The 27,925-nt window shown below is 39.9% G+C and overlaps 2 protein-coding genes across 2 annotated transcripts; one reads left to right on the top strand and one right to left on the bottom strand.

Annotated features, from left to right (window-relative positions):
• Positions 1-19,470: 19,470 nt before the first annotated feature.
• Positions 19,471-21,264, top strand: LOC110898309 (40S ribosomal protein S23). Its single transcript, XM_022145068.2, has 4 exons — positions 19,471-19,616; positions 20,479-20,634; positions 20,723-20,849; positions 20,939-21,264. The coding sequence occupies exons 1-4, from the start codon at positions 19,612-19,614 to the stop codon at positions 21,077-21,079; spliced, it is 429 nt and encodes a 142-aa protein (XP_022000760.1). The 5' UTR covers positions 19,471-19,611; the 3' UTR covers positions 21,080-21,264.
• Positions 21,265-22,405: 1,141 nt separating this feature from the next.
• Positions 22,406-26,411, bottom strand: LOC110898310 (hepatoma-derived growth factor-related protein 2). The gene is made up of 3 exons (XM_022145069.2): positions 26,278-26,411; positions 23,224-26,182; positions 22,406-22,704 (listed from the first exon to the last, which is right to left on the bottom strand). Exon 2 carries the CDS (start codon positions 26,166-26,168, stop codon positions 23,238-23,240), a length of 2,931 nt encoding a protein of 976 aa, XP_022000761.1. The 5' UTR covers positions 26,169-26,182; positions 26,278-26,411; the 3' UTR covers positions 22,406-22,704; positions 23,224-23,237.
• Positions 26,412-27,925: the final 1,514 nt, after the last annotated feature.

Here is a 27,925-nt window from a genome sequence, read left to right as displayed (position 1 = left end):
TGATTCCAAGACTCGACATTCGACATTTCAGCTCGGTTTTGCTCCAATTCCAGCATTTTTATGTATCAAGATCTGGAAAACACAATAACGATCAATAGCACGCAATTCTAACCTAAACTAAACTAAAAATAACGATAAAATATACAAACTATACACGATAAAAGTATGTATTTTGCAATACATCATATGTTTAAGTTGTGTGAATGTTATGTGCAAAAATGTGGCTATTTATAGCCAATGTCAAGCATCAATGATCATTACAACCACCCACAACAGTCCAGGGATGATGGGTAGGTGTCCCAGAGGGCTATGGGTCGAGTAGGGGGCGCTCATGCCTCATTTATTGGAGATTGATCGTTCACAATGCTCAAAAGTCAAGAAAACAACAACTTTCTGCATCTGGGCGTCTAATGCGGCCCGCATGGAAGTTCCATGCGTTTACAATGCGGGCCGCCTGGGATTTAAATACCAGACGCATATTTGAGGAGGCTCGCGGCCCGCCTCAACTTAACCCAATATGCAATGCGGGTCGCGTTAGGTTAAGATTTCAGAAATTTTAAATCTTTTGTCATGATTGCGAAATCCTGGTAATTAATAATGAAATCTTTCGTAATGATTTACCTGACCTTTCGGTTTTGAAAGGGTAACTTTGCGGTTTGGCCCTCGGTTATTTACCGATAGGGGCCTCGTGTTATTTACCCGCGTTGTTAAGTCCCCGGTTTATTTATTAATTATTCAGAAAGCCTTAACTTCTGTTATTGATGCTTTTAACCCTTCTCATACGAATCTGAGTATAACTCTCTCGTTTTAAGACGGAACTTCGCGGAATTTATACAGTATATTCTAGTGAGCGTATAATACTGTTACGAAGTCTTGGGAACGTTAAAGGGTCACTCAGAGGTATAATTAAACATGTTGACACAGTTAACCCCTGTAGTTCGTAATCTCTCACTTTCTTCCGCGTTTCGCTTCCGTACGATTTATGATTTATTCGTTTGAAGGTACAAGCGTTATTTAGGGTTACTATACAGTATATTTACCCTTGTTGATATTTATAACCCTCGAATTTATATACTTTCAAGGTTTGTCAAAATCAGTCCTTTATTTATTATAGATGCCACGTGTAATCAAATGACACGTGTTAACACATCATTGGACACAAAAATTCGAGGTGTTACAAGTGACCGGTACCGCCGCCGGAACCCTAGAACCTAAGTAGCACTGGAACGGGTACGGGATCGGGGTACGAGGACGATACGGAAACGAGGAACGGCAAAACTCAAAATTCCAAGATACGGGTACGACAATAAAAAATATAAAAAAATAAAAATACACTAAACAAATTCCAAAAATACTACATCTTCCAAAGGTAATTAATTATCAATAATCAAATCATTTTCAAATTCCGGTTCATCTAGTGAGAGATAGGCAATCGATAGAGAATTAGAGATGATGAGACTTGAGAGTTTAGAGATTAGAGAAGCCAAATATGATAGGTCTATTTATTCAATGGCCGGTTGTGGAACTTGAAAGGGTAAAAACCCTAAAAATAAATGGAAACGGGTTGGATACTTCAACCAGATACGTCCCCGACATTGGAAACGTTTAGGAAACGTCCCCGACGAGTACCCATGGTGTTTCCGTCCCCGACAAGTACCCGAGACGGCGAAGCACTTTTTGAGATTGCAGATGTGGAACACATTGTGAATTCCATTGAGCTCTTCAGGCAAGTTCAGTTTATAGGCAACTGATCCGACTCGTTCAATGACCTCAAAAGGCCCTATGTATCTCGGACTCAGCTTGCCCTTCTTGCCGAAACGCATCACCCCCTTCCAGGGTGATACTTTAAGTAATACCTTTTCACCCACTTCGAAGTGAAAATCCTTACGCTTTGGATCAGCGTAGCTCTTCTGCCTATCGCGGGCAGCCTTGAGACGTTCCCGGATCTGGACAATCTTGTCCGTTGTCTGGAAAACAATCTCTGGTCCTGATAGTTGGACCTCCCCTACTTCCGCCCAACAAACAGGCGACCTGCATTTCCTACCATATAATGCCTCAAAAGGCGCAGCCTTTATGCTGGTGTGGTAGCTATTATTGTAGGAGAATTCGATCAGGGGTAGGTTTTTATCCCAGTTACCACCTAAGTCGATCGCACATGCACGAAGCATGTCTTCTAGCGTTTGGATAGTACGCTCACTTTGACCGTCCGTCTGTGGATGGTAAGCCGTACTAAAGTTTAAACGCGTGCCCAAAGATTGCTGGAAACTTTTCCAGAAATGAGATGTGTACCTAGTATCCCTGTCGGAGATAATGGACACAGGTATGCCGTGTAAGGCTACAATCTTATCAACATAAAGTTGGGCTAACATATCGGAGCTATACGTCTCCTTGATGGGTAGAAAATGAGCTGATTTAGTCAGCCTATCGACTATGACCCATATTGTATCGTTTCCTTTCCTGGTTTTGGGTAACTTGGTTATGAAGTCCATAGTTACGCATTCCCACTTCCACTCGGGAAGTTCAGGCTGTTGTAGCAAGCCAGATGGTTTTTGGTGCTCGGCCTTGACTTGAGCACAAGTCAAGCACTTTGCTACATGGGCGGCTACAGACTTTTTCAAGCCTATCCACCAATAATTTGCCTTTAAGTCTTGGTACATTTTGTCTGCACCCGGATGGACTGAGTATTTGGAACTATGGGCTTCCTGAAGAACAACATCTCGTAGTCCTCCATAAATCGGAACCCATATACGTCCGTTCAGCCTAAGAATTCCATCCTTGCTAAGAGTCAACTGCTCCTCAGTTACTCCCAGCTTTTCATTTGGATAGTTAGCTTCCAACACAGCCTCTCGCTGTGCAGCTAATATCCTTTCAATTAGATTGTTCTTGACTTCAATGCTCTTGGCATTGATTCGAATGGGTTTTACCCTTTCCTTTCTGCTCAAGGCATCGGCGACTACATTCGCCTTGCCGGGATGGTACCTGATTTCACAGTCATAATCATTCAGGGTCTCCATCCAACGGCGCTGCCTCATATTCAACTCCTTCTGGTTGAACAAGTGCTGAAGGCTTTTGTGATCTGAATAAATCACAAATTTAATACCATAAAGGTAATGCCTCCACAGCTTTAGTGCAAATACAACGGCACCCAACTCCAAATCATGGGTGGTGTAATTCTTTTCATGCACCTTTAATTGCCTTGAAGCATAGGCAATCACCTTGCCCTTCTGCATAAGAACACACCCCATGCCTGTGTGTGATGCATCGCAGTAAACTACGAATTCATCTGTACCTTCCGGTAATGTCAGCACAGGTGCGTTGCTTAGCTTTTGCTTCAGTATTTCGAAGGACTCTTGCTGCTTTGGGCCCCAAATGTACTTTTCTTTCTTCTTGGTCAAGGAAGTCAAGGGCGCAGCAATCCTTGAAAAATTTTCAATAAACCTCCGGTAGTATCCTGCTAACCCCAGGAAACTACGAATTTCGGTAGGCGTCTTTGGCTCTTGCCAGTTCATGACCGCCTCTACCTTAGCGGGATCCACTTGGATACCACGCTTGCTCACAACGTGTCCTAAAAATTGGACCTCTCGTAGCCAGAATTCACATTTCGAGAATTTGGCGTAGAGTTTCTCACGTTGTAGTAATTCGAGAATGCAACGGAGGTGCTTCTCGTGGTCAGCTTGATTCTTGGAATAGATAAGGATATCGTCAATGAAGACTATGACGAATTTGTCCGAGTACGGCTTGCAAACGCGGTTCATGAGATCCATGAACGCAGCCGGTGCATTTGTGAGCCCAAAAGGCATCACTAGGAACTCGTAATGACCATATCGAGTCCTAAATGCTGTCTTATGTACATCTTCATCTCTGACCCTTAGTTGATGATAACCCGACCTTAAGTCGATCTTGGAGAAGTAGCTTGCTCCTTGCAGCTGATCGAATAGATCATCGATCCTTGGTAAAGGATATCTATTCTTTATGGTAACTTTATTCAGTTCTCTATAGTCGATGCACAACCGCATCGATCCGTCCTTCTTCTTCACAAATAGGACAGGAGCTCCCCAGGGAGATGAACTGGGTCTGATAAAACCTTTTGCCAGCAGTTCATCCAACTGGGTCCTCAGTTCTTTCATTTCCGTTGGAGCTAATCTGTAAGGTGCTCTTGCTATCGGAGCTGCTCCAGGAATGATGTCAATTCTGAACTCCACTTGTCTATCTGGTGGCAAACCAGGTAGTTCTTCAGGAAAAACCTTGGGGTATTCAGAAATGACAGGAAGATCCTCGATCTTCGGCTTCTTCAATTATCACCTGAGCCATGTAAATTACACAGCCTCTGTTCAAACACCTTGAAGCTTTCAGCATAGATACGTCTTCGGGCAATCCGTAATGCGTATCCCCTCGAATGGTAAGAGATTCACCACTCGGAGTCTTTAAAACTATCTGCCTTTTGCCGCAAATGATTTGGGCCTGATTACGGGATAACCAGTCCATGCCTAGCACAATGTCAAAACCCGCTAATTTGAAGGGAAGTAGAGATAAGGGAAAAGAATGGTTCCTAATGGACATTTCGCATCCTTCTAGAATAGTAGAGACGGTTTCTATCGTGCCGTCTGCTAACTCTACTTCGTATTTCACGTCAAGGGTTTTGATAGGCATATTTAGTAGTTGGCAAAATTTCTGGTCTACAAAGGATTTATCAGCGCCAGAATCGAATAGTACTCTTGAAAATATATTATTTACGAGAAAAGTACCTGTAAGCACATTGTCGTCCTTAACCGCTTCCTTTGCATCCATGCGAAAAACTCTCGCATTTGACTTCTTCGTCTCTTCCGCCTTCTTGGCATACTTTGGGCAATTACTCTTTATGTGCCCCTTTTCGTTACAACCATAACAGGTTGCATCCTTTATCTTTTTGCACTCCACGGTCTTGTGATCCTTGGACTTGCATAGCCCACAGGATGGAGTCTTTTGTTGCGACTGTGAACCAGACGCAAACCTACACTTCCCGGAGTGAGGTTTCTTGCAGACCTTGCAGTGAGGTCTTCCATCAGCTTGCCCCTCCTTCTTTGCCTCCGACCCTCTCTTGCCCTCACCGTTTCCACGGTGCTTTTTCCCAGACTTTCGTGAGGTATCATCCTCACCTTTTCGCTTTTCCGCCTCCTTGCTCCTTTGTGCCCTCAGACGGACAGCATCAAGTGTAAGAGACAAGGAGAGGTCAGTAACTGACCTGAAGGTCGTCGGCCTAGAGGCCTTCACACTGGCCTTGATCGCCGGCTCTAAGCCCCCAATGAAACGGGCAATCCTTCTAGGTTCTGGTGTCACAAGATATGGCACCAGGCGTGACATGGTGTTAAAGCTGGTCAGATATGCTTGACAATCCAGGTTTGTCATCACTAGTGAGACAAAATCCGCCTCAATCTTCTCAACCTCGTGCTGAGGGCAGTAGTTTTCTTTTATGAGGGCAATAAACTCCCCCCATGACATTTTGTATAAGGCAGACTTACCTGAAGCCTGCACCAGAGCTCTCCACCACGCCAGGGCCTCGCCCTTGAATGACTGGGACACAAACTTAACCACGTCCCTCTCAGCGCACCCGCTGATGTCCACTATCGTGTCCATCTCGTCTAGCCAGGTGATACAGTCAACCGCACCTTTCTCCCCTGTAAATTCCCGGGGCTTACATGATACAAAGTATTTGTAGGTGCAACCCTTAGCACTCGACGCATCAGTATATTCTCTATCGCGATGAACGCTGTGCTCAGTGGACGAGTGTTTGTCGTCATCTTTCTTGGGTTCAGAGGGTGGTTTTGACACGGTTCTGCCTTGGGACTCAGTATATTGACGATCAATAGCTGCCTGAACAGCATTGTCAATCAGAGCCTTCAGTTGTGCGCCTGTCAAATGTACTGACGCATTGTCATAGTCATCTTCATTTGTGTGGCTGTTCTCTCCATTGGGATCCGCCATTGTAACTTGAATCTGTTACAGAAGATAACAAAATTTTATTTAGGCGATTATTATATAATTGTCTTTTATGACAATTTGTCAACCATGGTACAGAGACCATATTTGGTTAACTTATTATTTCATTAAATATTAGGATTTGAATATATCCTATTTTAGCTATATAAATAGTATTGGCGGCACAAAGCCTAATCACGAGGATGTTTTATAATATTAGCCGAGATTTCAGAGAATCAAAGGCATAGAGGTTTGAACCGTAGTTCTCTTACCTCTTTCTGGCAGAGAGTCATAGACTACCACTGCCTTTTGTCTTTATAAGACAATTATTACGGCCCATAGGCACTACACCTCTAATGGATGTTTTAGTATGGTTGGCCCGTAGGCACTACATCTCTAATGGATGTTTTAATAATATTGGCCAGTAGGCACTACATCTCAAATGGATGTGTTTAATAAGGTTGGCCCGTAGGCACCGCATCACTAATGGATGTTTTTATAAGGTTGGCCCGTAGGCACTACACCACTAATGGATGTCTTTAATAATATTGGCCCGTAGGCACTACATCACTAATGGATGTTTTAATAATACTGGCCCGTAGGCACTACATCACTAATGGATGTTTTAATAATACTGATCACCTTCATTGGTGATTTAACCCATGATTTATAAATCGTTTATTTGGGTTCTGAAATCCTTAAAGGATTAACGTATAAGAATGACGTGCGTGATTTTTAACGAATCACATCTGCCACGATCGTTAACATGCGTACAGAGGTTAACAGGGAATCAGAATCCTTTCAATTAGGTCGTACCATCTTGACTGGATCTAAAAGACACCAAGCTAGGTTTCACCTTTTAAGATTCTTTATTTAGGCAGATCAATATAAAAGGAATGGTTTTGATTTATTTTATACATATTAAAACAAAACTTATAACATACATTCCATAATCTCAAATACAATTACATATTGCCCTAAACGGGTCTTTCAAATAGTACATACCTCCATAGAGGTTTTAAAATAAGTGACAAGTCCACGCAGGGACTAATACAAGATAGGTGTCCATGCAAGGACTAAGGATAAGTCCACGTAGGGACTGCAATACGATAAGTTGTCCACACAGGGACTTATTTTAAAGTAGAAATTACATTCGTACAACTATTAAGGGCTAATGGTCACGTTTCTTCTTTTTGCCCTTTAGTAGGTTCGCAAAGCCCTTGAGAAATCCTCGGTGGCTTTTCTTTTCTTCCTCGAACTCTCTCTCCACACGATCTAGTCGATGGAGTATTTCTTCCTGTTCAGGAGGAGAGAAACGTGGTTGTGGTGCTTGGTGCGGAACTGGAGGTCTGGGAGGTATTGGATACCCATGAGCTGAGTAATCCGGTGGCCCCATGTTTCCATGTGCTCCGTCAGGGTAGCGCGCATTATATTTAGCCGACACCACATATGGGTCGCAGTCATAGCCGTAGTTGTATTGTGCTTGTGACGGTTCGAACGGGTTGTAAGCCGTCGGACCCGTATAAGCAGGTATGGGTTGGTCATACCCGAATGGTGGCGAATTTCGTGCAGCTGGTGCGGAGTTCGCCTCCTGTATAGGACTTGAAGGTCCTTCTTCTTGTAGCGGCGGATAGTGGCTACTACTAGAATGTCGAGGAGTGCTGAAGTGGATACCCCCTCCTCCTCGTGTAGACATACGAGCATTTGTCCTCTTACGCCTCGACGGATCAGGTATTACTGGTTGTGTCGGTGGCGGAGGTGGTGGCGTAACTGCCTCAAAGCGTGAATCCTCAGAGGGATCCTGTGGATGTCTCGGTTGCTGAGATGTCTGTTGAGGTGGTGTGTAGTACCACTCATGTCGGTCAAACATCGCTTGGAAACTGTCTGGTCCTTGATAGGGCGTTCCATGGAAGGATGACCCATCAGAAACTTCTATCGGATGCGTGGGCGTACCACGCGCTGGTTCAGTAGGATCCTCATCTTCCTCCATGGGATCTTCAGAAAAGTGGTCTTGTGGACCAAGCGGAACAAATCCTGAAGGTTCCTGTATGTAGTCAGCTGGATTAAACTGACCTATGTAGTATGGAGTAGGGTCGTCATAATTCCGGGTCGATACTGAACGTTGTAGAGGTATGAAGGAAGGTTGTGGGTTGTTGGGATCATTTTCTGAATTTGGGCCAAAGGAGTGCCGGTAGGATGGCGTCGAGCTGTGCGAAGTGGAATGCCTCGCGGGTTCGTAAAGATCTCTTCGTCGTTGTGGCTCTTCGCTCCGTGTCATCGAAGGATGTCTTGTACCAGATGGTCCAGCTTCGTTATCGTGATGTGTCACGACTTCTCCTCTGCCTCTTCTTCCCCTTCCTCTTCCTCGGAATATAACAGGTGGCATTTTCCTGCTCCAAAACTTATTAAAAATCGAATCGAAAATAAAGACAAAAAGGAGTAATAATCCGAATTTGTCCTAAGTTCTTGTCTAGACTCAAGTATGTGCAATTGTGTCATTGAGATTAAACACAATAGGATAGTGTTTAATTCACTCAATGTTGGCTCTGATACCAACCTGTCACACCCCGATTTCCACGTGTCTTACCGGTGGGGGATTACCGTGACGATGTTGGCAACAATATAGTCAAACCACACAATTATATAATGCACAGCGGAAGCTTAAAGATAAATATATAAACTTCAACCTCTGGTTGTAATATCAAATGTATTACAGAAGTTGAATAAATCCACAGCGGATCGTAAATAAACATAAAGTATTTGTTCCATCAGATACTGCAATCAAGCTTGCGAGACTTATCACGACGCTAGGGAGCTAATACCAGCCAATTTACGTTTAGGTACCTGCACTTAATCTTTTTGGGGAAAATACGTCAGTTTACACTGGTAAATACATTCAACTGACACATTTGAAAATGTTTATTAAAATTGATTTGAATGCACATGGCACAAACTCTTTTATAACTTGGGAAAATTATAATAAAATCTTGTGAACGTTTTACATGTTCTTTTATGTGTTCAGTAGCCCGGGTCGTGCCGGGTTAAAGATTTATAGACACACCACGTTTGCGTAAAACCGTAGTATAAAAACCAACGGCTACGTCTTTTAATTTAATGTCGACACTTTATACCGGGTGTACGCCTACACCGGGATGTCGATGGTCGTGGCCATTTCGTAAAATGATGCCAAGGATATCCGGGACAACGGTCATTAAACCCCCCAAAGGCTTATAAGCAACAAAACTGTTTAAATGAGCCGATCATATTATTTAATTAACCACCTAAGCGATGGGAGAATACAATGTTCAATCAAGCGGTATTAATATACCGTAACCCAAGCCCATATAGGGGAAATAAGTTAAAGTATTTACCTTTGCAAGTATATTTCCTTAATTGGATTAAATCATCGATAGCTTTTACTGGGGCTCCTAATCTGGAACGAAGGTTTTAATTAACCTCTTAGAATCCTAACGGGTCGTTATAATGGCCGTAGCCTAGACCGGTTGGTTCCGATATTTATAGATATGGTTTAATCGCGCGAAAGGCGAAAACCGAGTATGGAGTGTGATTCTGACCCAACAAGTCCAGGGACTTGTTTTACATGGGTTAATGGTTCACACTCTGGATTTTAGGGTTCAAATGATATTATTTGACCCGTATCGACTAATGTATGAAAATTAGTTTCATAAGCCGAACCGTGCGCGCAAAAGGCGAAACGGTTAATCATGAGAGTCGTACGCTTATTTCCTAAGTCAATATGCCTTAAATGGGTTGTGGTATCAGTAGGATACCTTCCGTGATGCCCGTAACGAGTTTAAGTTAGTATTATGCCCCGTAGGGGCTTTTCGGTCATTTTAAGGACTTTAAAAGGGCTTTTCGAGTTCTACAGGAAATCTGAGTTTCCCGAACAGCTTATAAAGCTTAAAATACTTTATTTATTATTTAAAACCAGTAGCAACTGGAATCGGGTCAAAAGACCTTGTAGAACTCATGTTTTGGCCGAAAAGGGCATATTCGGTATTTACCGAACCGTAGCCATAACCGCAGGTTATGAGCGAGGTAAAATTTATTAAAAATCTTTAAAATTCCCAAAATATTATTTTAATACAGTGGGTAAAAGTTTTGGTGACGAAATCTTGGTTTAGATAGGTGTTATGCTAATTGCGCCGTTAATTAATAAAGTTTACTTTAAATGCGCTATTTAGCATAACTCTCATTCTAGACCTCGGATTGACGTGAAACTTTAAGGACATGCTTATAATTTAATAAGCAAGGTTATGGTCCATTCACGGGTCCGAAATACTCGTTTTAATTTTAAAAGGCCGTTACGGTCAACTTTTAGGCGAATGACGGAAATGCGCAAAAGACTCGGATAACTCATGAACCGATCACAGAAGTTTATACCAACATGTGACCTGGTCCTAAGAGAGTCCTAAGGTATATTTATACCTCACTAAAACGGGTCAGAACTGAAGTCAAAGCAAAAGTCAACTTTTTGCGACATTCGGCTCCGAACCGGGTCAATATAGCAAATGATCGATTCAAACGAGCGCAAACAAGTTTATATACTTATTATCATATTTTATAAGTGTCAAAACAGGTTTCATAACATATACATTACAGATTATGCATAAATCGCTAAAATAGCTTTCTGTTGACTTTTTAACCGCACGTTTGACTCGATATTTGACATAGTTAGAGTGGTGATCAGGGGGAACCTTTTTAGAGGTTTATTACCCACATAAATACCAACTCATAACCACTTTTGATTCGTCATATGACTGAACCATCACTGAGTTATTTTAAAGTCAAACCGTATTTACGACGGTTTGGTTTTTAGCCATTTACTAAGGAAATGTGAAACCACAAAGGGTTAGATCACTTACAGAAGTTGATTCTTGCTTAGAGAGTAGAGAAGGGTGCTTGGGAGCTCCTTAGAATGACCAGAGGTGTATGTTTAAGTTGTGTGAATGTTATGTGCAAAAATGTGGCTATTTATAGCCAATGTCAAGCATCAATGATCATTACAACCACCCACAACAGTCCAGGGATGATGGGTAGGTGTCCCAGAGGGCTATGGGTCGAGTAGGGGGCGCCCATGCCTCATTTATTGGAGATTGATCGTTCACAATGCTCAAAAGTCAAGAAAACAACAACTTTCTGCATCTGGGCGTCTAATGCGGCCCGCATGGAAGTTCCATGCGTTTACAATGCGGGCCGCCTGGGATTTAAATACCAGACGCGTATTTGAGGAGGCTCGCGGCCCGCCTCAACTTAACCCAATATGCAATGCGGGTCGCGTTAGGTTAAGATTTCAGAAATTTTAAATCTTTTGTCATGATTGCGAAATCCTGGTAATTAATAACGAAATCTTTCGTAATGATTTACCTGACCTTTCGGTTTTGAAAGGGTAACTTTGCGGTTTGGCCCTCGGTTATTTACCGATAGGGGCCTCGTGTTATTTACCCGCGTTGTTAAGTCCCCGGTTTATTTATTAATTATTCAGAAAGCCTTAACTTCTGTTATTGATGCTTTTAACCCTTCTCATACGAATCTGAGTATAACTCTCTCGTTTTAAGACGGAACTTCGCGGAATTTATACAGTATATTCTAGTGAGCGTATAATACTGTTACGAAGTCTTGGGAACGTTAAAGGGTCACTCAGAGGTATAATTAAACATGTTGACACAGTTAACCCCTGTAGTTCGTAATCTCTCACTTTCTTCCGCGTTTCGCTTCCGTACGATTTATGATTTATTCGTTTGAAGGTACAAGCGTTATTTAGGGTTACTATACAGTATATTTACCCTTGTTGATATTTATAACCCTCGAATTTATATACTTTCAAGGTTTGTCAAAATCAGTCCTTTATTTATTATAGATGCCACGTGTAATCAAATGACACGTGTTAACACATCATTGGACACAAAAATTCGAGGTGTTACAAGTGACCGGTACCGCCGCCGGAACCCTAGAACCTAAGTAGCACTGGAACGGGTACGGGATCGGGGTACGAGGACGATACGGAAACGAGGAACGGCAAAACTCAAAATTCCAAGATACGGGTACGACAATAAAAAATATAAAAAAATAAAAATACACTAAACAAATTCCAAAAATACTACATCTTCCAAAGGTAATTAATTATCAATAATCAAATCATTTTCAAATTCCGGTTCATCTAGTGAGAGATAGGCAATCGATAGAGAATTAGAGATGATGAGACTTGAGAGTTTAGAGATTAGAGAAGCCAAATATGATAGGTCTATTTATTCAATGGCCGGTTGTGGAACTTGAAAGGGTAAAAACCCTAAAAATAAATGGAAACGGGTTGGATACTTCAACCAGATACGTCCCCGACATTGGAAACGTTTAGGAAACGTCCCCGACGAGTACCCATGGTGTTTCCGTCCCCGACAAGTACCCGAGACGGGTACGGCCACATAAATGGAGTCCCCGTGCTACATAGCCTAGAACCCACGGCCGTGAAGTTCCCATTCAACGACGATCGACAACATTATCGTCGGCCGGGGACCATAGCTGGAGCCCCCATCACCGCCGCACCTCTCTCTATCTTCCTCTGCCCCCGGCGCGCTCTCTCTCTCTCTGGGCATGTTTGGGTAAGCTTTTTGAAACAACTTATTAACTTATTGGCTTTTTGAAAAGTCATAAGCTTTAAAATGATGTTTGGCAAAGAGGGTGTATGTGAGGGGTAAAAGCCAATAAGTCAATAAGTCACAAAATCCTGACTTTTCCAAGAAGCCAATAAGTCAATAAGTTGTTTCAATAAGCTTACCCAAACATGCCCTCTCTCTCCCTGTCCCTCCGTCGCGTCTCTCTTTCCACCGCCGAACGGTGTTGTTGTATGCGAAACCCTAAAATACCCCTCAGTCTACTGTTCGTTCAGTTCCTTTATTAATATAAACTAGTTTTTGCCCCGCCCGCGTTGCGGGGCAATAATCCGAATATTTCTCTCTCATAACATATATGTCTGTGTTTCGGTTACTTGTACATACTACTCATAACACGATCTCAAAAAAATTACATCGAGTCAACAAATTAAAACAAAAACACCACCATACTTTTACTAAAAAAAAGACTAAAACGATGGAAAGACTATAATTTTAAATTGTGAGCAAAATTGAAATTTTTCAGGACAAATGAGCATGTACCAGGCATGCCTGAACGAATAAAAATTACATCTATGCCCGCCTGCGTTGCAGGGCGTTAAATCAAATATTTCTCGGTTTCATAACATGTATGCATTTATTTAGGTTACTTGTACATACTACTTATAACACGATCTAAAAAAATACATCGAGACAACCAATTAAACGAAAACACTACCATAATTTTGCTAAAAAAAATTAAAACAATAACAGGTCTATAATTTTGAGCTGGTGGTAAAATACTAATTTGTCAGGACCAATGAGCGAGTGTTAGATAACTGTTTGACACAGTAAAAGTTACATTGAGTCAACCAAGCAAAATAAAACAGTACTATAGTTTTGCAAAAAAAAAAAAAAAAAGTAAAACGATGGCAAGATCATAATTTTTAACATGGGGAGAAATCGTAAATTTTGAAATGTGAGCAAAATCATAATTTTGAACAGAGGGCAAAGTCGTAAAAATATTTTGAACTAGGTGCGAAATCATAATTTTAAACTGAGGGCAAAAATCATATTTTTTTAGCTATGGGGGAAAACATAATTTTACTTTGAACTGTGGGCAAAAATGTAATTTTGAGTTGGGGGCAAAATCGTAATTTCGAGCTAGGGGCAAAAACATTTTTTTTATTTTGAAGGGTGGCAAAAGCGTAATTTTAGACTGAGGGCGAAACCGTAAATTTAAACTGGGAGTAGAATTAGAAATGAGTTTTTGAACTGAGGGCAAAAGCGTAAATTTTAGCTAGGGCAAAAAAATATTTTTATTTTGAATTAGGGGCAAAAACGTAATTTTAAACAAAGGACGAAACCATAATTTTAGACTGGGAATAAAAGTAAATTAAAAATGAGTAGTCCAATAGGGAAGTGCCAGGCAAGCTGTCTGACACTATTTCCTCACTTGCTTTTTGTATATGTAGGTTAATAAATATATAAATAAATAAATTATTCAATGACTTTATTCATATGTCATAGTGGTTAGTGGTTACCTAACTCAGTGTCGTAATTTGTGTATACATTTTCATAAAATTATTTTAAATTTAAATATTGAATAAATGAGTTTGTGACTCACCAACGTTTATCCATTGTTCTCCTTGTACAAATAAATATATCAAAGGATATATTTAGAATTGACAAACAATAACATCTTTGGCATTGCATTGTAGATGTTGACATGATAGTAAATTTTTCGATCTTTACTTTATTGGCGTCATTTTCATTCTTATTTAGCTGCGATTTTAAAAGTATAATATAAATCTCTAAGGGCCTGTTCGTTTAACTCTTAATGAGGTTCTTAATTGTGACAACTCGAAATTTAGAACTTTTCTTGTATCTCGATGTAACTTGCTTGAAACATTTCGTGACTAGTAACTTGCTAATGTAATAACATAAGTGATCATTTTATGTGACTATGTGCTTGCTTGTACGTATGGTATATATGTATGTATATTATGTGAGTCGAGAACCCAACTCGAGACGACAAGGACCCGACTCGAGACCATGAGGTCTCGAGTGAATAGTGGCCGGTTGGGCCAAATGGGCCGTAAAACCCCTTAGCCGACTTATAAGCCCTTTAGGGTGCACCTTGTGGAACTAGTATATATATCATACTCCTTGTCAACCTTACCACTCTTTGGACAACCACACTCACCCTCCTCTACACACTCTCCTACTAAAACCCTAAGAACACAAGCACACTCCCCCATTCTCGGATCCAATCGGTTGGCACTAGGATTTTCGGAATTCAAGCTTGGAATCAACATTAGAGTTCACCTTTCCCATCTCTCAACCGGTTAGTAATCTTTGTTGTGTTTTGTGCTTGGATTGGTGATATTATGACATTATGTTTGCTTACTAAGTTGTTTTTACATGAGATGGTTGTTTATCAAGATGTTTGTTTGATAGAAAATAGCTATTTGTTGTCAAAAGATGAGATTATAGGCATGATTGTGAGGAACCGGTTAACATGTCTTGATTTCGGATATATTGCATGATAGGTGATGATACCTTGTGTTTAAATGAAGTTTAAACTACTAGCTATTAATGTTCATGAAACCGGTTTACATATATCATGTAATCGGCTTAGTATAAAGCCGAGTTTATGGTGTTATGTTTAAGTGTGTTGCATTGTGGTTCATAATCTTGTTTGAATAAGGGTTATTTATGTCATGAATGTTGAAGAACTTGATGAACATGACTTGAATATATGAAGAACTTGTTGAATATGATATGAATGTGGTTTGAATGTTTGAAATCTGAATTGTTTGATCCGTTTTTGGTAATTGTTAGACAACAAAACATGTTTTAGTGGATAGTACAATATTTGTGTTGCATGACATTCAAATTCTATTGGATAGTACAACTGTGCAGAATCAGCAACTGTTGGGGAGTCGAGACCCCTGGTTGCGACTCGAAACCTCCACGTTGCGACACCAGTTGCGAGTCGAGAACACCTGGTTACGACTCGCAACCACAGCATGATGAACCGAGACCACAGGTTGCGACACAGGTTACGAGTCCCGTTGCGACTCGAGACCAAAACATGACAAGCCGAGACCACGGTTGCGACATAGGTTGCGACTCGCAACCACCTATGATCAGCACAAACAGCATGACTCGAAACCATGCTTGCGAGTCCGGTTGCGACTCGAGACCACGCTTATTGGACTTGCTTAGTTACGGGCCATGGTTAATGGGCCGGCCTTGTGGACTTCTGTGTTAACTATTTTATGCGTGTTTTGGGCTTAAGTGATTTGGGCTGAACAGATGGGCTATACCTATACGTGCTACTGTTAACTGATTATGTTGTGCACTGTTGTTGAAACTACCATGATATAACTGTATGCCATGACTACTACTTGTACGTGCACTGCTTGGTTTGAATCTGATTATAAGTGGTATCTATGTTAGGACGTAATTGACTACTTGCGACTTGATTGACCTTTCTGTGTTACTACCGAGCAAACCAAGGTGAGTTCACACCCTTTTACAAAGCATGGGATTCCCTGGGTTGGGAACGGGGTTAAGGAACGTGGGTTCCTCGTCCTCCTTGGGTAGGACGGCTATGGTTCAGGAATGTGATTCCTCGTCCGGATGGACGGATAACTCGTACTAGACTAAAACTCTATCACGAAGTCCCTCCTTTTTGTATCGACTTAATCTCCGGGCCAATGGCGAGCGGGTCATTAGTTAGATAGCGCTATTTAGGTCTGACAAACCTCACACCGTGCCGCAGAGGACGGGCGTGAACTAATGGATCTGGGGCACGTCAATGATGATAGACATTGATGATTTTCAGGGCACATAAACATGACTACAGTCAGCAGTCGATATGGTAACGAGTCTAGTGTACGCATGGGGTAGCCCCCACGGCCGAAATGCCTGATAACTAACATGGGGTAGCCCCCACGGCTGGAATGCCGGAGTAACTGGGAATGAACAAGTCATGTTTTTAAACTACGGGGTAACCCCCACGGCAGGATGCCAGTTAAAGGAAACTGTTTTCAAAACAACTAAAACGAACACCCAACTGTGAACTCACTCAACTAGTTGTTGACTCGTTACTACATGCTTTGCAGGACCATAGGTACTCAGCTGGAGCTTGCATGGAGGAGAGTCGTTGTGGGACACGGTTTGCTGCGTGTCATGTTTTATTTGAAAACATTCGAACTTATGTTATAACTTTAAACTTATGCTTCCGCTTACAACTTAAACCTGGTTTTGTTGGAACACCAATCGTATTGGTTAAACTTTTATGATTATTTATATGCTTGTTCAGTATGATTGGTGGCTGGATCCTGGTCAGTCACGCCTCCAAGCGGTAGTACTCCGCAGGTGGGATTTTGGGGGTGTGACATTAATGATTTAGACCTTTTACTGTTTCAGCACTTGTCTGAATTGTTAAGACATTTGCCTCTGAATGGTTAAGATTTATACAGAGTCTGAATGGTTAAGACCTCTAATCTGAATTGGTCAAACATTTGCATATGAATGGTTAAGCATTATACAAGCTCTTAATGGTTCAGACCTCTTACTGGTTCAGCACTTAATGATTCATACCTCTTACTGGTTCAGCACTTAACCATTCATATGTTACCAAACAGCCCCTAAGAATACAAAACAATGAACAATTCTTTAGTCATGAACTATCGACCTTGTTTTCTTTCTCTTTTGTCACACAGACTCTTTCCATTTAGACGGATTAAGCTTTTCTTTTCGACAGACGTGTCACGTGTTTCCTTCTCAAATCTACATAAGTGATTATAATAAAAGTTAAGATGTCATAGTTATACTCGTCTGAATGTCTGATTTGGATTCAAAACTGTAATATGTGTCAATATTTCTTCATTCTAAACTTGTTATCTACCATTAGGGCTATGCAGTTAATGCGGAAAAATATCGGTTACCGGTCAAGGACCGATATTTGAGATATCGTTTATCGCGGTGAGATATCAGTAATTTAAAATATCATGCATATATATATATATATATATTCATTCATATCTAGAGCCTATATATATACTATAATTCTATAACCTATATAATATTAATAGCAAAATAAAGAAATGTTCATCAAGAGGTGGTAGAAATCTAGGTATGGGAATGAAAGTCTCAAAAGGTGGGGTAAATACTTTGTCCCATATTGGTGTGGGGACAAAGTGAGTGGTTGTTTATAAGGTAAAGCCTTTACTACTCCATTGTAGCTTTATGACATGTTTTTACCACAAGTTCTACCCGCGTGCATGGGGGTGCAAAAATGATTTTCTGAGCTGGAATTTGCTTGAACTCGTGTGTGCCTGCACGTCCTGCGGACATGAATGCAGCTCCGAAAACCCAGGGCCGCGTGCGGCGGTGCCCTACCACCGATAACGATATATCGACGCTATAGCGCCGATATTAACTGCATAGCATTAGGGCTGTAAACGAAGCGAATGAACACGAACAAGGCAATGTTCGTGTTTGTTCGTTAAGGAAATTAACATGTTCACGAACGCATACTGAACATAAATTTATGTTCGTGTTCGTTCGTTAAGGAATTCAGTTGTTCACGAACAGTTCGTGAACACCAACGAACGCAAGCAAATAACAACGAATGTAAACGAACATTTAACTTGAAAATAAAAAATAAAAATCATTGTTCTCCTTAAACATTGGATATAAGTAGTTAAATACAATCATCAAATCATAAGTCAAAACACAAGAAGTCTACTACACCACTAAATGATAAATCAGTTAACTAACCTAGACATAATTATCCCAAAAAATGTCTTCGAGTGTCCAAATTTTAGCTAACTTAGAAAAAGACAGGGTTTCAAGTTTTCAATATGTTTAGATAAAAGATTTATTATTTATTATTTTTAATATAATCAAACGAACACGAATGAACGAACATGAACAAACGTAAACAAATATATTACCCGAACGTTCACGAACGCAATCAAACGAACGAAACCTGTGTTCATGTTCGTTCGCTAAGCTAACCGAACGAAATTTTTTGTTCGTGTTCGTTCGTTAAGCTAATCGAACGAAATTTTTTGTTCGTGTTCGTTCGTTAAGCTAATCGAACGAACATAAACGAACTTTCTGCCCAACGGTTCACGAACTGTTCGCTGAACGTTCGATTCGTTTACAGCCCTATCTACCATGCTATTTCTACATGTCTCAAAAATCATTTTTTCTTAAAATGGAGTCAATGTGCACGGTTTTCATAACCATCCTTACACCTTTATCACTTCACAAGTTTTGAAGTCAATGATCTTTTAAACGTATGGATAAAATTAGCATTCCACACGTCAAAAGTTATATCGATTACATTTTAAACTGATTTTTTTTCCTTTATTTTTTGAACAATAGAATCTGGACAAGCAAGTGAGCCAGTATAAAAATATGTGAGGCAACTATAGGTATACAAATCCAGTTTTTTGAAAAACCGGTTCAGGTTATAGACTAGACTGGGCTGGTGAACAAAAAAACTGGTTTGTTTATCGTTAAAAACTTTTCTGGTTGTAAACTGGCTTAGGCGGGAATGTCTTTGAACCCATCAAATCAATTAGGTTCATATTAAAAATGGTTTGAGACAAAGAAAAAGGAAAAACAGTTTTTGACATGTTTTTCTAATCGGACCGGTTTGAGACAAAAAAAAAAAGGAAAAACAGTTTTTGACATGTTTTTCAAATTGGACCGGGCCCAAACCGGTTTAAGAGAGTGAGACTATGAACTGATATACGGACCGGCGGCCGGTGGGGTTGGGTCGAACCCGGTTATTTTTAACACTTCTAGTCTGGGCAATTTGCATTTTTAAATTCTTCGGCCCAAGATATGAAAAGCCCAAATTAAAGTACTTGGCCCATTTAGCTACGTCCACCAACCCATATAAAACCATTATCGTTAGCCGATCCCTAACAAGCATTAGGGTTTTGCAGCCGCTTCTCTTCTTCCTCAACTTCTCGCCGGAAACCTAACCGCCGTTAGCGGATCACTCAATCTCGCAAACATGGGGTATGTATTGCTTACACTCATCTAATTCATCTTCTTATTCACCTGTAACCGTTTACTGCTTTGGTGTTGTTATCAATATAGATTTAAGACACGATTAACTAATACCTGCCGGTTGTTATTCGAAATGGAATTTAGATCTCTGAGTAGTGTTTCTGTTAGCTAATTGCAACTATATTTACTAGTTCTTTCAGATGATACTTGTTTGATTGAACATAATGTTGGATTGGAAAGATATGTTCATTGTTGTAAAAATCGCTAGGTGCTAGAGACTAATTGGGACTATTCGGATTGAAATTTTATTTGTAATTTTTTGAAATTGATATCTATTTGTACAAGCTTTTTCAGAAATGTTAAATGTATTTTTTTAAAACTTGTAATAGGATTGGATTAATAAGTATAATTTTTTAAACACTTTAAAGATTTTGGCCGATTTTAGTTGCCCATAAATTAACTGCTACCTGTAACTTATTTTAGTTGTCAATAGCGATAGCACGCTATAGTGTCGCCAGTAGGGTTGTAGCAATGGATAGTGAGAATAGTGACACCTTATTTTTTAATTTAAATAGCAATTATTATAGCTATAGAATAGCTGGATTTTAGGTTTTTGTTAAATATACATGTAAAATAGCATATATACCAGGGTATTTTGATATAATGTACATATAATATTTTAAAAAATTTCTTTTCTAGTCTATCGCTATTTATTGCTATTCGCTATGTATTATATAGGTACTTTATCACTCTTTGTCGCTATTCCCATTAGCAACTATGCCCTTGATTGATACAGTATATTGTAATTTTGTAGGCAGTTTATTAGGTTTGTTGAATTTGTTTAATAAAAGGTTGAATGATTGACTTGCAGTAAGACACATGGAATGGGAGCGGGTCGCAAGCTGAAGTCTCACAGGAGAAGACAAAGATGGGCCGACAAATCATACAAGAAGTCTCATCTTGGAAATGAGTGGAAGAAACCCTTTGCTGGTTCTTCTCATGCTAAGGGCATTGTTCTTGAGAAAATGTAATTCTTCTATTCTAGTTTATTAATTAATTATAATTATATCATAATTTTTGGTTTTGACAAAATGTTTTTTGTTGTATATATGCAGTGGTATTGAAGCTAAGCAGCCTAACTCTGCTATTAGAAAGTGTGCTAGAGTTCAACTCATCAAGAACGGAAAGAAGATTGCCGCTTTTGTTCCCAACGATGGTTGCTTGAACTACATTGAAGAAAACGTTAGTTCTTGATCTCATTAATTAAAAAACAACATTTTTATTAATTGGGTGGTTTTGGATTGTTAGTTAAATGTTTTAAATTGTGACAGGATGAGGTTTTGATTGCCGGATTTGGGCGTAAGGGTCACGCCGTGGGAGATATTCCCGGAGTTAGGTTCAAGGTTGTGAAGGTTTCCGGTGTTTCTCTTTTGGCTTTGTTCAAGGAGAAGAAGGAGAAGCCAAGATCTTAAATGCTTCAAAGGTTTTGTTTCGGGTTGTCTTGATTTTGTGGTGTTTGTTGAAGAGTTTAAATGTTGGTTTTGTTTTAGCTTTGTGTTTGCAGAGGGCAGACAATTTGTTGTTCTCAGTTTGTACTGTGATTTTGGTAAACACAATTTATTTAGATAACTGCTTATTCTGCTTACTTTTAATTGCATTTAGTCTATGTGTGGTTAATGTTATTTTCATGCATGCATCTTGAAATGGTGATGGATAATCAGATTGATCATAACTTGTTATATATGTAAAAAGTTGCAAAATGACCAAAAATCATTGTGATTTGATCATCATGATATATTAATTTTTTGAGTAAATTTTTGTTTTGCTCCATGTGGTTTGGTCGTTTTAACAGTTTTGCCTCAGTTCTTCAAAATTAACCATTTTACTCCCTGATCTATGTAACGTATCTCTATTTCACTCCCTGCCCTAAACGCCATCCATTTCCTCTGTTAATACCGGGTCACGTGCCCTCACATGAGGCTTTCATCATTAATATACGTGTATATATTTATTGATACAATCATAAGAAAAAACATTCACCCCTCTCACCTCCACCACCAACCACCATCTCTTTATCACCCCCTCTCTCAACTTGTCGTGAACCACCAGCCGCAACAACCTGCCGTGAACCACCACCTGCCGACCAGAACCACTTGTCGTCGAATGATAAGGTCCGAAACCCTCATCGTCTTTTAAGCAACTAGGGTCTGAAATGCCTCTCATGTGAGGGGCACGAAGCCAGGTTTTAACAGAGGAAATGGATGGTGTTTGGGGTGGGGAGTGAAATAGAGATAGGTTAGATAGATCAGGGAGTAAAATCACTATTTTAAAGGATTGGGGCAAAACTGGTAAAACGACTAAACCACAAGGAGCAAAACGGAAGTTTACTCTAATTGTTTTTACAATTTTTGTTTTTCACGTTTTGGGTGGAGTTCTATGATACCAACAATTTCTACACTACCAATTTATACCGCCATGAACTCGTCATTGTACGTTGTGGTATACGTGTGTATCATACATTGTATGGTATGGTATATGCATGTATAGGGCAAGGGCAAAGATTACACGGCTGACCGGACATTGTATGGTATGGTATATGCATGTATTCGACACGGGTAAAGAACATGTTGGTTTACGCTCTTGTAGATGTATGCAGCTGTTTAAAAATGTCATACGCCCTTGTAGCATATGACTGATGGGTTAATTTGATGGCTTGGGTGTGCATGCAGTGAATTCCCTTGAAAGAAGTTGCTTTTTCAAGGGTGTACGTATAACACTACCCTTTTACATGTAACATATTGGTCTTTTCTGTAGCTTGCCCTTCATCAATGTGTAGGAGCTTGTAATAAATAATAAAGCATCTGATAATACATTTCATACTGTAAGTCTATTTAAAGCTTAAAATATATGCATCCCAGTTACAAAAGTTTTATACAAAACATAAGAAATTAGCGTGTTCAACGACCCATGAGCTCAGCAACAAGTCTTCTAATCCCCTCTGTGAGTTCTGATCACAGATTAACCTCCCCACAGATCAACAGCATTTGCAAAATTTTAGCACTCTCTTTGTAAATTCTAGTAACCATCTTTTATCCATCTACAATCAAATCAAGAACTAAGCCAGTTAATACTTGAAATTGAACAACATATGTGGGTAAAGTCATTCTACAAAGACACAATGCCGCAAATACAGAAAAGACACGATGGTAAATAAAAAAACACAATGACGTAAACAAAAATTCTAAAATCTACAAGCTAAACATCTAAAAGCAAAAACCTAAAATCTCATATCGTAGAGTTCGATAATGCCGCTTGAATGAGGTCAATCGGGGTCCGTTTGATACCCTTCTTACGACTTCTTATTTTTAGGAGACTATGTATTTGATCCCAACCCCGACATATGTTTTATCTCTAGCGGGTTAAACTATAATGTAAGCAAATCAGATGAGTCTCAAATTCATCTCAAGTGTTTTTCATGCATAGGACCTCCTAAACCACTTAAAAAAAAAAAAAAACAACCCCTACAAACTTGCAGAATGCATAAAACGAGAGGAACTCGGTTAAAGTTCGTTCAAACTCAGAATTTACCACACGGAAGAATGAAAAGAATTCTTACCTAAATTAGGCGGCTCATTCTTCAGTTTGACTTGCATCAACAGGTTGTGCATCTTTTTTAGCAGTTTTCTCATCATTCTTTGATTTCTCGGATTCCTTCTTAAGAATCGACGGTGACTCGGATAACTGTTTAGCAATTCTACATATACTGTCACCAACTCTAAACATTCTTGGAGATGAAATTGATGGCCTTTTATTGTCGGTTCCACTCCCGTTTTCCTCCTTATCAACATTATCCTTCAAGGTTGTTTTCTTGCTAGTATTGTTTTTACTTCTTTTTACACTAGAGCTACCCTTTGAAGTCATTTTTGTTGAACTTTTTTCTTTCTTGCGTGGAACCGAATATGAACCATCACTATCACAAACATCCGCCTTCCTTTTTTTGGATGAAACTTTTTTACCAACAGAATCTGGTTCAACGTTATCCTCAATGGTTGCTTTCTTGCTAATACCTTGTTTAATTCTTTTTGCACTCGAGTTACGCTTTGGGGTCACCTTTGTCAAACTTCTTTCTTTCTTGAGTGGGACCGAATCATCACTATCACGGTCACTGTCACTAGTGTCCGGCTTCCTCTTTTTAGATGAAGTTTTCTTTGTACTCGAATTACCCTTCGGAGTCGCATTTTTCAAACTTCTTTCTTTCTTAAGTGGGATTGAATCATCACTATCACTATCGCTGTCACTGTCGCTGTCACTGTCACTAACGTCCGGCTTCCTCTTTTTAGATGAAGTTTTCTTTGAGCTCGAGTTACCCTTCGGAGTCACATTTTTCAAACTTCTTTCTTTCCTGAGTGGGATTGAATCATCACTATCGCTGTCGCTATCACTGTCACTAACGTCCGGCTTCCTCTTTTTAGATGAAGTTTTCTTTGCACTCGAGTTACCCTTCGGAGTCACATTTTTCAAACTTATTTCTTTCTTGAGTGGGACTGAATCATCACTATCACTATCACTGTCACTAACATCCGGCTTCCGCTTTTTAGATGAGGTTTTTTTGGCACTCGAGTTGCCCTTCGGGTCTACATTTTTCAAACTTCTTTTTTTCTTGAGCGGAACCGAATCATCACTATCACTGTCTATGCCACTGTCACTAACATCCGGCTTCTTCTTTTTAGATGAGGTTTTTTTTGCACTCGATTTACCCTTTGTAGTCACTTTAGTCAAACTTCTTTCTTTCTTGAGCGGAACCGAATCATCACTATCACTATCACTGTCACTAACATCCAGCTTCCTCTTTTTAGATGAAACTTTTTTACCTAAAGAAGCTAGTTTTTCGTCTTCAACCACCTTATTTTCCTCTGTTAACGGAAGCTCAGATTCATCTTCTAACTTAATATCTAATTCATCAAAGATATTGGGTGCTTTTAACTGATTACGCCCTTTCCAACGAAAGAATGCCAATAACTGAGTTCTCACAGACAAAGCCTCCAATCTACTAACTCCGTCAAAATGTTCTCTAGCCAGTTCTTGCACAGATTGAACCGTTTTCACCGGTTTGAAAGTAGAAACGGCCGAAAATCTATCACCACCATCTATTTTGCTAGCTTCTTCCTTTATTCCCGCATTAACAAAAACTTGGGATTTAACTTTATCGTATACCTCTTTGGATAAGCAAGAACACGCCAATCCGAAGTCAACACGCCTTGAAACTTCATCTAAAGCGCAATTCACGGCATGTAAAAACGGTTTGGAATTACTTTGTTTCTCCAGTTTACCGAAATTCTTCCTAAATGGCTTGATGTTGGGAGGTTTATTCCATGCGAAAGATTGATCACCGAAATAACCAACGAGAAGCCCTTTCTTATTGGAGAATTTCTTAGCTTTATCTGTTGCTGCAGATGGATCGAATATCTGACCGGGCCACCATGGATAGTTCTTTACCTTGGCCCAAACTATATCCGTAACCTTATATTCACCTTCTTTTTCCTCGTTATTAACCTCGTTTTCATCGGAAACTTTCTCAATGTTCTCTGTTACAATTTCTTGCTCGTCTTTAGAAGCCCTAGAATCATCAACTGAATCCTGAACATGATCAGCGGATGGCTTCATTGTTAGGGTTTCAGTTTTCGAACCTAACGAGTCAGCCCCGATCTTAACCCCATCGACCGCATCAACGTCTTTATTACTCTGTGGTTCAGATGAAGCCACGTCATCCGAGACCGAATTATCCAAAACCACCTCATTGTCATTCATTGCAACCCCTTTCTCATCTCTGGAACCCTTAGAATCATCAACTGACTCCTGAACAACAATATCACCATCTCCGCTATTACCATCAGACGGCTTCACCGTTAGCGTTTCAGTTTCCAAACCTAACGAGTCAGCTCCAATCTTAACCCCATCGACCGCATCAACATCTCTCTTATTCAACGGTTCAGATGAAGCCACATCATCCATGATCGGTTTATCCAAAACTACCTCACTCTCATCCATCACAATCCCTTTCTCATCTCCAGAAACCCTAGAACCATCAACCGCATCCCGAACCACAATATCACCATCTCCGTTACAATCATCAGACGGCTTCACCGTTAACGTTTCAGTTTCCAAACCTACCGCGTCAGCCCCAGCCTTAACCCCATCGACCGCGCCAACACTGTCACTCAACGGTCCAGATGAAACTACAACACTCGATATCGACTCATCCAAAACTACCTCACTCTTATCATCCATCACATTCACAATCCCTATTTCATCTACAGAAACCCTAGCATCATTAATTTCATCCTGAACAACAATATCACCCCCAACTTTCACATCCTTATCCATTACAACCCCTATTTCACCACCAGAAACCCTAGAATCATCAACTAGGGTTTCGGTTTTCGAATCAGCCCCAATAACATCCGTCACACCGTTACTTACAGCAATATTATTGTTAATTGGTGGTTCGGATGAAACAACAGCATCTGTGCTCGATTTAATAGCATCGGTGTTCGTAGACATTGATATATAGTTTCCTATAAGTATAGAGTGAATGATAAATGCAAAATGTTATGGATTATATATACGCTTCAGGTATTGAAAAAGTGTGTTGAGTAGACTGTAGACATACCTGGTGGTGTGAATTGATAAAGCTTGGTGGAGAAGGAGAAGAAGATGAATCAGAATGGATGCAGTTTGCAAGTGACGGGGTCAACGTGTCATTTATGTAGACTTAACTTGACTCTAGATTTTCTGTGTTGTTGTACCTTTTTTTTTTCTTTTTTAGTTTACATTTATTAAAAAAAATAGTTTGCATCTATTAAAAGTTACATTTTCACAAAATCATTATTCTGTATAAAAAATAAACGTTTTGTTTATATATATAGTTTTTCTATTTTTTTTATTTATTTATTTTTTTTGAACGGCAGCTTTCTTATTTATATATATAGTTAGTGTTTATACTTCTATATTATTTTCCTCTCAAAACCCAAGTTTCTCTCGCCGACTCCTTCTCTAAAAGTCTCCTATTTCGTTTTCAGATCTAGATCTACGTATCGATTTACACATCTAGTGACATTGAGTTCCTATCAAGGTATTGACCAAGGTAGGGTTGTTCATGAGCTGAGCTAGGGCAAGCTCGGACTCTGCTCGATTATAAACCAAGCTGGCTCGGCTCGGATTTTAAACCGAGCTGAAAATCTAAGCTCGAGCTCGGCTCGGTTTGGTTTGACTCGATTTTAAAAATAAAAATTAATACATAGCTCTCAAAATTCAGTATTCTAAATTCAGTATTCTGAAATATTATTCAATACCTCAAAATAACACATTCAAAATAAGTTCAACATAATACATTACAATCCAAAATCACGTTCAACAACGCAAAATAAGTTTTATATTTCAAGTAAATACAATATTTGTTCATTAACACGGCAATCAACCTTTAAATATATCATAGATATCAAACTACAAGCCTAAATACATGTAAATAATAATCATTTTTTTGTAATATATTATATGTATATAAAAATAAAATATATTATAAGTAAAATAATTCGAGCTAAGCCGAGTCGAGCTACCAAGCGAGCTAAACCGAGCCACTTTGGTTCATCACGAGCCGAGCCGAGCTAGGCTCACTTTCAAACCGAGCCATATGGAGCATCCACGCGCCGTAACGCACCTTGTTGGAGTTCTTGAACTTCATCGATGTTGCCGTTAAATACGGCGCCATTGTCGCGATTGAATCGTCATGGCCTCCACCACTAGCTTCCCTAATCAAATTTGAGTCAAAGATAACTTTTTATGTCATCGTCGGACGTTCCATCAACGACCACTTTTGTTTGTTGTGAGTAAAACTTTATACCAAACATGACAAGTGCTTGATCATCCACCCAGCCTCACACATTCACCTGGGGCATCATGGGCTCCCTTCTTGGCCTGTGACCTTTTCATTCACAGACGTACGATTGGTGTATGGCTAGTGTAGATACTTCACATATCACTTCAGGCGCTGGTAATTATGACTCCTTTATGAGTAGTAACATTGTTTGTTGTGTTATTATCGACGATGGATCCTTCATACCAGTTCCACACGTAGGTAATAGGCGGATTGTCACAACCCCTGACCCTACCCTGGACGGGAGCCATGAGCAGATACAAGTGGTACCGGTGTTTATTAACATTATCACCGTGGAAATTTCTTCAGGACGGGGTGTCATGAAAAAAAATGTCAGAGTTTTCAAACACCTTGTGAAGAAACACTGACCTTTACGGTAGTATCC

The sequence above is a fragment of the Helianthus annuus genome, chromosome 13 (genome assembly GCF_002127325.2).
Source record: "Helianthus annuus cultivar XRQ/B chromosome 13, HanXRQr2.0-SUNRISE, whole genome shotgun sequence".
Lineage (NCBI taxonomy): Eukaryota > Viridiplantae > Streptophyta > Magnoliopsida > Asterales > Asteraceae > Helianthus > Helianthus annuus.
The sequence above is the reverse complement of the archived record's forward strand: the minus strand, read 5'-3'. Positions and strand labels throughout refer to the sequence as shown.

Coding starts and splice junctions, on each gene's coding strand:
- LOC110898309 (XM_022145068.2), top strand. Junction 20,635..20,722: donor GGCATTGTTCTTGAGAAAAT/GTAATTCTTCTA, acceptor GTATATATGCAG/TGGTATTGAAGCTAAGCAGC. Junction 20,850..20,938: donor TGAACTACATTGAAGAAAAC/GTTAGTTCTTGA, acceptor AAATTGTGACAG/GATGAGGTTTTGATTGCCGG.
- LOC110898310 (XM_022145069.2), bottom strand. CDS start 26,168: ATGTCTACGAACACCGATGCTATTAAATCGAGCACAGATGCTGTTGTT.